The 12804-nt window shown below is 43.6% G+C and overlaps 1 protein-coding gene across 2 annotated transcripts in view; it reads left to right on the forward strand.

Moving 5' to 3' along the window:
- Nucleotides 1-12804, forward strand: part of fam171a1 (family with sequence similarity 171 member A1) — a 263890-nt gene that overhangs the window by 190453 nt on the left and 60633 nt on the right. For both annotated transcript variants that reach the window (XM_068012841.1, XM_068012851.1), the window contains exon 4: nucleotides 8797-8955. In XM_068012841.1, coding sequence (XP_067868942.1) covers nucleotides 8797-8955 — 159 coding nt within the window. The remainder of the gene's footprint in view (nucleotides 1-8796; nucleotides 8956-12804) is intronic.

Genomic DNA, 12804 nt, shown 5'->3' on the forward strand with positions numbered 1-12804 from the left:
AATTCCAAGCAAGGTTCCCCCCCCCACCCCCTCCCCCACCGCGCCACCCTTCCCCAGTGGTTACAGGATAAAGCCATTATCAAATTTAGAATAGAGACTAAAGGTTCCAAGTTAAATTTTTGGTCTATGCTTAGTTAGCTGATCACAGCCAAGGCAGAAGTTGGGAGTGCTGTAATTGGTCTCAGCACCTTGAAACTGGGGAGAGGAATATTAAGGAAAGTTCTGCTCTTAATTGCTATTCAGTGACCTCTGTTAGAAATTATATGCATAGATTATCAGGTGAGGATGGGATTGGGCTCAGTTGTGGTATCCCCATTTGTCAAAAAAACCTGCAACACACTGTCTAAACTCCACTTCGGTGAGGTACCAGGGGACTTTAAACTAGTTAGGCAGGGGGATAGGGACCTGAGAATAGACTCAGCTGGGACAAAATCAGAAATTAAAATGAAAGGTGGAAAATTAATGGATGAGTCTGGAAGACAGAGGAAATGAGGGTTAGAAAATAAAAAAAAGAGAGTTTGGCAGTGCTCAAAGGTATCTATTTCAATGCAAGGAGTATAGCAAATAAAGCAGATGAACAGAGGGCACAGATAGACACGTGGCAGTCTGATATCATAGCTATTGCAGGCTTAAAGAGGGACAGGAATGGTAGCTCAATGTTCCTGGTTACAGGGTTTTCAGACATGTTAGGGAGGGGGATAAGAAAGGAGGGGGAGTGGCAATTTTTGTCAAGGAAACTATTACAGCTGTGAGGAGGGATGATATGTTGGAAGGTTCATCAAATGAGGCCATATGAGCTAAGGAACAAAAAAGGGGAAATCACTGCTGGGAGTGTACTATAGACCCCCAAACAGTCAGAGGGAGATAGAAGAGCAGATATGTAGGCAAATCTCTGAGAAGTGCAAGAACAATAGGGCAGTAATAGTAGGGGATTTTAATTATCCCAATATTAACTGGGATAGTTTTAGTTTGAAAGGAGTTGAGGGAGCAGAATTCTTGAGGTGCGTTCAGGAGAACCTTTTTGCCCAGTATGTAGCAAGTCCAAGAAGAGAGGGCACAGTTTTAGACTTAGTTTTTAGGAAATGAAGATGGACAGGTGGAAGGAATGGCAGTGGGAGAGCATTTTGGTGGTAGTGATCATAATTCAATCAATTTCAACATAATTATGGAAAAGGACCGAGGTAGAGCAGGAGTTCGAGTTCTCAATTGAGGCAAGGCCAATTTTACTAAACTGAGGAGTGAGTTAGCAAAAGTGGACTGGAAACAGCTGCTTGAAGGTAAAGCAGTGTCAGAACAGTGGGAGGCATTCAAAGGGGAGATTCAAGGGGTTCGGGGTAAACATGTTCCCACAAAGAAAAAGGGTGAGACGGCCAAATCTAGAGCCCCCTGGATGTCAAGGAGCCTACAGGCTAAGGCAGAAAAGGAAAGCTTATGTCCGACACTGAGAACTCAATACTACAGAAAGCCGAGAGAAGTATAGAAAGTGGAGGGGTGAAATCAAAAAGGAAATTAGGAAAGCAAAGAGAGGGCATGAAAGAATATTGGCAAGCAAAATCAAGGTGAACCCAAAGATGTTTTATCAATACGCTAAGATTAATGAGACAGTAGGGCCCATAAAAGACCAAAAAGGTAACTATGTATCGGAGCGGAAGATATTGGTGTGGTTCTTAATGAAGACTTTGCATCAGTCTTCACAAAAGAGGGGGACAATGCAGATATTGTAGTTAAGAAGGAAGAGTGTCAAGTATTGGATGTGATAAGCATAGGGAGAGAGGAACTATTAATGGGATTAGCGTCCTTGAAAGTTGATAAATCACCAGGGCCAAATGAAATATATCCTAGGCTGTTAAAAGAAGCAAGAGAGCAAATAGCAGAGGGTCTGACCATCATTTCACAGTCCTCACTAGATACAGGTGTGGTGCCGGAGGATTGGGGAATTGCTAACGTCGTACCTCTGTTTGAAAAGGGAGCGAGGGACAGACCGAATAATTACAGGCCAGTCAGTGTAACCTCAGTGGTGGGCAAATTATTGGAATCTATTCTGAGAGACAGGAGAAACTGTCACTTAGAAAAGCACAGATAAATCAAGGATAGTCAGCATGGATTTGTTAAGGGAAGATCTTGTTTAACCAAATTGATCAAATCTTTTGAAGAGGTTACAAGGAAGATAGATGAAGGTAGTGCAGTTGATGTGGTCTACATGGATTTTAGTAAGGCTTTTGACAAGGTCCCACATGGCAGACTGGTTAAAAAAATAAAATCCCATGGGATCCAGGGAAATGCAGCAAGGTGGATACAAAATTGGCTCACTGGCAGGAAACAAAGGGTAATGGGTGACAGCTGTTTTAGCGACTGGAGAGCTGTTTCCAGTGGTGTTCCACAGGGCTCAGCACTGGTCCCCTGCTTTTTGTGGTGCATATTAACGATTTGGACGTAAATGTAGGGGACATGATCAAGAGGTTTGTGAACGACACAAAGATTGGCCGTGTGGTCGATAGCGAGGAGGATAGGGGCGGCGCAGTGGTTAGCACTGCAGCCTCACAGCTCCAGGGACCCAGGTTCGATTCTGGGTACTGCCTGTGTGGAGTTTGCAAGTTCTCCCTGTGTCTGCGTGGGTTTTCTCCGGGTGCTCCGGTTTCCTCCCACAAGCCAAAAGACTTGCAGGTTGGTAGGTAAATTGGCCATTATAAATTGTCACTAGTATAGGTAGGTGGTAGGGAAATATAGGGACAGGTGGGGATGTTTGTTGGGAATATGGGATTAGTGTAGGATTAGTATAAATGGGTGGTTGATGGTCGGCACAGACTCAGTGGGCCGAAGGGCCTGTTTCAGTGCTGTATCTCTAATTTAAAAAAATTTTTAATAGCTGTAGGCTGGTCAGATGGGCAGAAAAGTGGCAAATAGAATTTGTTGGCCGGGGCTGCAAGAAGTACAGAGTCTGTTACAAACTGTTGCATAGCTCATGAACTAAAGTAACCTGAGCTCAGACACTGTTGGATTGCTTGTGAACTAAAGTAACCTGAGCTCAGACACTGGCCTGTGCTGGTAAAAACCAGTTTGAACTAATTAATTTATGTAAAAGACAAGGGCGAGATCACAGGAATAGAGCCTTATTTGGACGCGGTGTGATACCGGGGTCTTTGGGCCTGGGCCAATCAGGAGAAGATACGAACGAGGTGAGCATGCCTAACCCAACAGGAAAGAGACAGCACAGTTTTGAAGAGATAAGAAAGAGAATAAGTATGGAGAATCTCAGGCATAGGGCCAGCGAGAAACTCTGGAGACCAACCATCACAGAAGTGGAAGACCCTGCATGAGCAACGCGGCGACGACGTAAAAGAGAGAGAGAACGGAACGCCTGGCCAGCGTCAGCTCTCCCCTTTTTCGGGTATTCTCCTTTGTTTTTTGTGACTAGGTCAGGGAAAGGTCAGAGTAACCTAGTGGGTGCGCTTATCAATTCTAGTTAGCTTTGTTATTAACTGTATAACCCAGTTTGATTTGCATGCTTTTGTCTAACCAAGTGTATAAGCCTTATTCTTACATTGTACAACAAAGTGAATAAAGTAAATTGATAGTTAAAGAAAGGACTGAGTTTCCTCCTCTTTGTACTAAGCCATTAACCATAGCCGGTGGATTAGGTGGAGGGTGGCTCTACTGTAACCCCGATATCCCAAACACCCAGCCTGAGCCTGAATTAAGAGGACTTAGTCCCACGTGACGGCCAGGATCAAGTGGGTGAAGGAAATAAAGGGGCCAAGGGGGAGTTGACTCTGCGCCACGGTTTACAAATTCAAATTGGAGAAGTGTGAGGTGATGCATTTGGGGATGTCAACAAGGCAAAGGAATACATGATTAATGGGAAAATACTGAGAAGTGTAGAGGAAGTAAGGGACCTTGAAGTGAATGTCCATAGATCCCTGAAGGTAGCAGGACAGGTTGATAAGATGGTTAAGAAGGCATATGGAATCCTTTCCTTTATTAGCCGAGGTATAGAATACAAGAGTTATTCTGGAACTGTGTAACTCATTGGTTAGGCAACAACTTGAGTACTGCGTGCAGTTCTGGTCACCTCATTACAGAAAGGATGTAATTGCACTAGAGAGGGTATAGAGGAGATTTACAAGGATGTTGCCAGGACTGGAAAAACGCAGCTATGAGGAAAGATTGGATGGGCTGGGGTTGTTCTCTTTGGAACAGAGAAGGCTGAGGGGAGATCTGATTGAAATGTACAAAATTGTGAGGCGCCTGGATAGAGTGGAGGTGAAGGGTCTGTTCACCTTAGCAGAGAAGTCAGTGACGAGGGGGCATAGATTTAAAGTCATTGGTAGAAAGATTGGAGGGGAGATGAAGAAAAACGTTTTCACCCAATGGGTGGTGATGGTCTGGAACTTACTGCCTGAAAGGGTAGTTGAGGCAGAGATCCTCAACTCATTCAAAAGGAGACTGGATAATCATGTGCCATAAGCTGCAGGGCTACAGACAAAATGCTGGAAGGTGGGATTAGAATGGGTGGATTGTTTTTCGGCCGGCACAAGCACGATGGGCCAAGTGGCCTCTTTCTGTGCCTTAAACTTTTGATGATTCTATGACTACTGGCACCTGGTGAACCATACTCCAGTATTTGCATATGTACTCTGCATAGGAAGAATATTGAACAGTGAACACCACCAAGAAAATTGGACATCTTTTAACAAAAACTATTTTACCAAATTATGGGGGTTATTTTGGTAAAAAGGGTGCAAACAGGTGCATTGATGCTGTGCTGATAAGACGCTGCTGTTTGAAAGTCTGGTTTTAGCATACAATTTGAGGGCTAATTGCTGATTACCATGATATGAACTTGTCTGGAGGTGCTAAAACATACACCTGCAGGTTTAGCACTGAAGTGCTGATTAGAAGCAACTTTCATGAAACCATATATGTAGCCTCCATGCACCCACTTCCACTGAAGATGTGGAATGCACTGGCTGATAAAAACAGCATGTTTCAGGATGCTCGGGGATCAAGGGCAAAGGCGCACATCTTCTGAGATGCAGCACTGAAAGTCCTAGTGGTGGAGATTCAGAGGAGGAGGGATGTCCTGTACCCACAAAAGGGAGGTGCCTACCTCACCCTTCTGTCCCTTGCTCCTACAGCAGCTAGTTCTGCTCTGCCTGGCCTCATGTCCACCTCTCATTCCTCCTCCAGACCAAGGGGACACTTCGCAAGATGCTCATGACCAAGCACTCCTCTCCTGGTGACTCCTATAAGGTAGGGTAGCACCATACTCACTCTCTTTCAGTGAAGTTCTCGAGAATTTCCGGAATAAGTGTTGAGCTTTTTTGTTATCCCAGAAGGTATGTATGTCAAACGTCGTCTTCAAACCTCCAGCAACATGTGAACAGTGAAAGCTGAGCATGCCTTTACGTAGTGGTGGAGATCTTCAATACCTATTTATTTGTTTATTCTTGTTCAGCTAGCTACTGAAACACTAGCCACCAAAATGCCACACTGCCTCTTTAATGAGTGCTAGCTGGTAATTTAATTGACAGATCGTTAATGCTCCTCTGAGTGGCTGTTCCAAGCACATGCTTCAACTGCTTTGCCAAGATGCCATCTTATACTAAACACTGGCTAAACTGGCATTGAAGCTCACGACCCCCATGTCGGCCACCTCACAGGCTCTTTAGTGCCTAAATTATCTGGGGAACATCGTCCCACTATATTTTAAGTACACCAAACCGTTGGCTGTTCAAGCAGTCAAATTAACAATTCTCATTATATTCTTGAGCATTATTGAATTTTAGGCATTATTGAACCATCAGCAAGGTTAACAAGTACACATTACAAATATACTCTGCTTACTGAAAATGTATGGGTGTGGAGGCAGAAGAATTTTTGCTTTGTCTTCAGACTTGATATCATGCTGGTGACACACCAAAGTTAAACTAATTGGATTCGGTAAAGGCAACAGCCTATAATCTGGTTTTAAGGGTGCAGTTTGATGATAGCTGGATGCATTAAAACCATATCCGTGCTATTGAATTAGTTCTGGTCTGGCAGGAATAACTGGAAGATGACGCAAATGGTGTGAAATTTAGCAGGGATGCCTTATTTCCTGCCTTTGCACAACATTACATGCAGTGATTTGGAAAAAAATCTATTTGAGCAAATTTTCCATGAGCATAGTCCACTGTTATGTTTTGAAGGCGGGACCTGCCTGCAGCTATAGTAAAATACTTCAAAAGAAGAAAAATGGAAACATTAAATGAAGAGTATTTGAGGCAGTTAGGTTATTTATTTTACTTTACTAACTATAGGCAATGGCCTAGAATATGGCTCAAATACTACATTGTCACCTGTGCCGGCAGTGGTTGCAGATTTAATCTGCAAGCTGCTTTCACCCAGCCCATGGATTCCTTAATTGCTTTGCACATTTAATAATAACATTGAAAGCTTGTGCACGAGGAAGATTTACTGAACAGTTGAAACCTATGCGGGCCTAGAGTTTTAGAATAAACTGCTTCCTGATTGGTTGAAAAATACTGCCTTTTCATTTAATTCTAAATGAGCTAATCAGGAAGCAGCCTTGGGCCCAGGAGGTTTAAAAAAACCTGATGAAGAATGTATGTGGCTTTAATAAGTCACTGAGGGATGTGTTCTAGGTAATGTTCTCTGTAATATTTTGTAGTGCGTAGCCAGTTTTTTTTTAAACCTCTGTTGACTTTTTTTTGCACAGCTTTGCACGTGGTATTTAACACAGAACAAGGCCTGCGTGGTACCTTCCAGACTGCTGCTTGGCCTTGCATGTGCAGAGCTTAGCGGGAATGTTGGTTCTCGCTCAAGCTTTTGGCTTCTTCTGTCTCTGGGAAAGAAAATAATCTGCATTAGCTTTTTGGAATAAATAGAGAGGGTAGAGTCTTGGGGCTGGATTTTCAAATGATGGTGGGATGGGGAGCAGGTGCAGGCATGATTTGGACATCATGTTCCTGGAGGGTGGCGCTGAGTCCTGCGCCTCCAGAACGCGACGCAAGTTTCAAAGGGCGGGGGGAATGGGAAATCCGCTTGTCTTCAATTATCTGGTCGTTGAACTCTTTTATGAGTTCATTAAGAGACCTGAGAGGAGCAGTTTCAAATTTTCATGGGGAACATGCAGTGTCTGGGACACCTCGGGGGTCCAGCTTTTGTGAACAAAGTAGGGATCCATGAAAGGTAATGAATGCATTGGTCAACAAAGTTAATAACAGGAGAAAAATGCTCAACTGGTCAAACAGTAGCACACAGTTGCCGTCACTGGTACTGAAAGGCTTGGATTTTTGAGCAATGAGTGGTACGACTCCTGAGAGGGATGTGAGGCTGCTGGTATCACTTTGGCAGCAGAGGGTGGCAAAGGAAACCCTGGTGAATGAACGAGTGCCAGCTGAGGAAGTTGGCATGGGAGCAGACTACTTTGACATTGAAGGAGGAGCTTCAGCAGATGCATCCTCCTGGATAGAAGGAGATCAGAGGAGCAAACGAGGGGCTGCAGGGGAAAGAAGGCGCTGCCCAAGACAACCTAAGATTTGAGTTGTACTGCCCAGGAGTCAGCTACCTGAAAATGACAGAGCGCCAATGCCTTAAGAGACTGCACCTGTGCACAATGACCTGAGGACTCATGGATCCCATGGCAGTCCCTTGCCTGCAGCCGTCAAGGTCATCATGGCCTTTAAATTTTATACTTCTGTGTTATTCCAAGGATCAGCTGCGGACCTGGGTAGCATCTTGCAGTCGGCAGCTCATCACGCCATCAGGCAGGTCACAATGGATGTCTCTTTAAACATCTGAACCCAATAACTGAGTGGTAAAACATTGAAACCCCTGTGCGCTAGTTAACAAATGGTGCAGAATAAGGTGCAAGTGAGGGAGGGGGTGCTGGGGCATAGGGTTAGCTTTCCCATAGCATAATCTGTCTGGAACCTGATGAGAAAATGCATCTAACATTTATTCCTACTGACATTGCTACCTCTATGGCGCATGTTAACTGTGGGTGTTCTTGCAATAGCTGACATCTGGTTCTCTGCTGTCCCAGTGCCTGTGGATCCAGTTCCATATGGTTATTGCCAGGTAGGTGTTGGTCTGCTTGTCATTGCAGATTGAAGGGTACCAGTGTATGGATTCAGTCCATCTTTGATGCAGCCTGATTTTCCTTGCATCTTGGATTGCTCTCTGTCCTTCCTCCTTTTAAAATACATAAGTAAAAGATTATACCAATAGAGACATTCCCTATCATGATCTAGCAATAAAATGACAGTGCAACGAGACTTGTCCCAAGATGCCTGGCCGATTTAAGTGACTGCAGGAAAAGAAAAAAGCAAAGAGAAAGCCTTAAAGTGCTTCTGCAAATCTGGTGGTCGCGTTCTCCAAATTAATTTCCCTAAAGCAACCTAAATGCCCGTTTTATATGGGGAGGTGTATGACATGAGACTATAAATTGCATGGACACTACAATTAAGTCATCGGGGCCTAATTTGAATATTGCAAACTGCTGGCTATGCCTACTGCAAAACTCGAGCACAAAATTAGATGGGACAGCAAATGGGAAGAACTCCATCTGTGCTGATTTGTTTTTCTCCAATAGATTACACTTACTTTTTAGACAGAATAATTGATCTAACTTGCCACTGCTAACCTTATTTGCTTCTAGGATTCATTGGTTTGCTGAAGAGGAATAAATTATAAATTGTTTTACATTTCATTTTCTTTATTTGAAGTTTAATGCTTACATGGTGATCTCTTATGATAAATGATTGATAAATCCTAATTTGTTTCAATCCATAGGTGCACTAATTCAGCCTAGAATCCAGTTCCAACGAAGATCTCTCAACTTGCCAAAGAACTCAACCTATAGAAACCTATTAGCTTTTCTTACAGTAGCACTCACCCCTTGGGAAGTAGGCAATTTCCCATATTTACAAGGAATTGATGTCAATCGAACAGGTAAGGCACAGATATTAGGCAATGCAAACTTGTAAGCACAGTTAAAATAGAGTGAGTCCTCTTAATATGGCTCTCTTTAAATGTATCTCTCCCACTTCAGGAATAGTACAGCAACAACTGCCAAATATTTTATTACTCCATACTGATCTTCTGCCTTTTGTTAGGATGACCATAATATATTTGTAATCTTCCTCTTTAGCTTTAGAATCTTTACTATCATTTTTATTGTCATACAAACTAAAATAAGATGGAAGTAATTAAGATGAGCACAGTAAGCAGGTAATATCCTTATACTCAATGGGAACATTTTATTCCTCACATGTAAGACCATCAGAATGCAATCATGGGTGGCGCAGTGGTTAGCACCGTAGTCTCACAGCTCCAGCGACCCGGGTTCAGTTTTGGGTACTGCCTGTGTGGAGTTTGCAAGTTCTCCCTGTGACCGCGTGGGTTTCGGCCGGGTGCTCTGGTTTCCTCCCACAGCCAAAGACTTGCAGGTTGATGGGTAAATTGGCCATTGTAAATTGCCCCTAGTGTAGGTCGGTGGTAGGGGAATGGTGGGGATGTGGTAGGAATATGGGATTAATGTAGAATTAGTATAAATGGGTGGTTGATGGTCGGCACAGACTCGGTGGGCCAAAGGGCCTGTTTCAGTGCTGTATCTCTAAATAAATAAATAAATTGGGGTACAAAGCTAGTTAGCATGGTTACACTGAATTTGTCATTTATGGAGGAGTTAAGGTCTACATTCAAGCATTTTATGAGAGCACATTCTTGTCTGGTTGCTGTGGCATTCTTTTGGCTGCAACTCAGTCTTGTGACCATTTGAGTCACTAATACTATTGAGCAGAGGCTACCTATACCTGCCTGCAAGCAACAGTGAATGAGTAAGTGTTCCAGGTCATTTCAATTTGAAAAGCGACATTTCCTTTTTTTGCACTGCAGGGGCACTCTGGAAAACATTAGAGTTGTTCTCAAACTGTAAACTACTGGAACTTCTACATGAGAATCTGGAAGAGTCTTGTTTACCTGTTCCTGGTTTCACTGTATGTTTTGGGAAATAAACCTATAGAGAACTACTGCAAAAGATAAATGCTGTGGATGCTGGAAACACTCAGCAGGTCAGGCAGCATCTGCGGAGAGAGAAACAGTGTTACGGTTTTGGGTCCATGACCTTTCATCAGAAGGCTGGTAGATGATCAGCCATGATCTAATTGAATGGTGGAGCAGGCTTGATGGGCTGAACGGCCTACTCCTGGTCCTATGTTCCTATAATACTCTTGATGAGGTAGGAGCAACATCTTCAACAACAGCAACAATAACGTATTTATGTAGCACCTTTAACATAATTAAGCTTCTCAAGGTGCTTCACAGGAGTGTTACAAATCAAAATTCGACACCAAGCCACATAAGGCAATATTAGGATAGATGACCAAAGTTTGGTCAAAGAGGTAGGTTTTGGGGATCATCGTAAAGGAGGGTTGAGAGGCGGAGAGGTTTAGGGAGAGTTTTCCAGAGGTTAAGACCTGGACAGTTGAAGGCACGGCCACCAGTGGTGGGAATGATTAAAATTGGGGATGTTTGAGAGACCAGAATTAGATGAGTGCTAGTATCTCAGAGGGTTGTAGGGCTGGAGGAGGTTACAGAGATAGGCAGGGATGAGGTCATGGAGCTATTTAAAACCAAGGATGATCATTTTAAAATCGAGGCGTTACTACAATAGGAAGCAATGTAGGTGAGCGAGCACGGGGGTGATGGGTGAAAGGGGCTTTCACAGAAACAGTACAAGTTTTGTTAAAATTTACATTCTGTCCCTCTGCTAATGCAATCCAGTATCTTATTTTCTTTTATATTGCAGCTGGGTATAGCAACCCTCAGAACTCTTTTTCCCAATTAGCATGCTGCTCTGTTTAGCACAGACTTCCTTCTTTTTGTTCTTTGTTCCCATACTCAATGTTTTACACGTATCTATGCTGATTGTATACAATCTAGTGTATGCCCTACAACCCTCTGAGATACTGGCACTCATCTAATTCTGGTCTCTCAAACATCCCCAATTTTAATCATTCCCACCACTGGTGGCCGTGCCTTCAACTGTCCAGGTCTTAAGCTCTGGAAAACTCTCCCTAAACCTCTCCGCCTCTCAACCCTCCTTTACGATGATCCCCAAAACCTATCTTCGCTGCCTCCGGAGAATACTTGGCATCAGGTTGCAGGACCGTATCTCCAACACAGAAGTCCTCGAGGCGGCCAACATCCCCAGCTTATACACACTACTGAGTCAGCGGCGCTTGAGATGGCTTGGCCATGTGAGCCACATGGAAGATGGCAGGATCCCCAAAGACACATTGTACAGCGAGCCCGCCACTGGCATCAGACCCACCGGCCGTCCATGTCTCCGCTTTAAAGACGTCTGCAAACGCGACATGAAATCCTGTGACATTGATCACAAGTCGTGGGAGTCAGTTGCCAGCGTTCGCCAGAGCTGGCGGGCAGCCATCAAGACAGGGCTAAAATGTGGCGAGTCGAAGAGACTTAGTAGTTGGCAGGAAAAAAGACTGAGGCGCAAGGGGAGAGCCAACTGTGCAACAGCCCCGACAAACAAATTTCTCTGCAGCACCTGTGGAAGAGCCTGTCTCTCTAGAATTGGCCTTTATAGCCACTCCAGGCACTGCTTCACAAACCACTGACCACCTCCAGGCGCGTATCCATTGTCTCTCGAGATAAGGAGGCCCAAAAGAAAAAGAAGAATTGTAGTTAACCTCACTGTGTGGATGAGAGTAGTTGGGAATCTGAGATTGTAAGTGCTATGTTTTGAGCTAGCATTCTACAATGAAGTCTCACTCTCCTCTTAAGGTCTCTGTTCTTTCTTGTTACGACCAAGGCTGGGGGAGTGCACTGTCTTTCGCTAGTTCCACTTCTCCACAGGTCACAACATATATTTAAATGTTTTACCCAGTTACCAAAACGGTCCATTATATATTGTATTTATGTTTCAGAATAAAATCCACCGACCATGTTTCTTAAAGAACAAAACTATTGATTTATTATAAAATAAAACTTATTCAATAAGGAGGCAAAGCTTAACACGCGGGTTGAAATATGAAAGTTCCCTTCTAAATTAGCCCAGCGCGCGTACGTACACACACACACACACACACACACTCTCTCTCTCTCTCTCTCTCTCTCTCTCTCTCTCTCTCTCTCTCTCTCTCTCTCTCTCTCTCTCTCTCTCTCTCTCTCTCTCTCTCTCTCTCTCACTCACACACTCACACAGGTTATAGAAAAAAATGTTTTCTCTATCGATATCTCTGTACAAAAACTCAAAAAAAAATACTTTGGCCAAATACTTGTCCTTTTTCCTTCAAGAATTAGCAAGATATGCGATGTTCTCTGCTGGCCCTTTTAGTCTGGCATCTGGAAACTCTTAGACGGCTATCATTGGGATCTTTTTTGGAGCAGTTCTCTTCAGGTGACGTTGGGAATTAGCTGTGCAGGCTTTTCAGGAGAAATGCGACATTGTTTCTCCATTCCACACACTGGATTCTCAGCGTTTCTCAAAAAGGTGGAGAAAGGATGAGCTGGTAGCCTCTCACTTAGCAGCCTTACCCCCAACTGACTTAAAACAATATCCAAAATGAAAGCAACTCTTGACCACCTTAAATCTTGACATGTAACTTCTCTGTAAACAACTCCCCTAATCTCCTGCTGTTTCCGTAGCTTAAGACATGTGATTTCCAGTAAGGGTTTGTTTTTAAACCAAATCTCACGTCTTTCAAATGAATCCATTTCTGTAATTTTTAAACACGAGTCCTCAAAAAATATTTAAAACTGGAAGCACTTTCATAA

This window comes from Heterodontus francisci, chromosome 2, assembly GCF_036365525.1.
Source record: "Heterodontus francisci isolate sHetFra1 chromosome 2, sHetFra1.hap1, whole genome shotgun sequence".
In the NCBI taxonomy this organism is placed as follows: Eukaryota; Metazoa; Chordata; class Chondrichthyes; order Heterodontiformes; family Heterodontidae; genus Heterodontus; species Heterodontus francisci.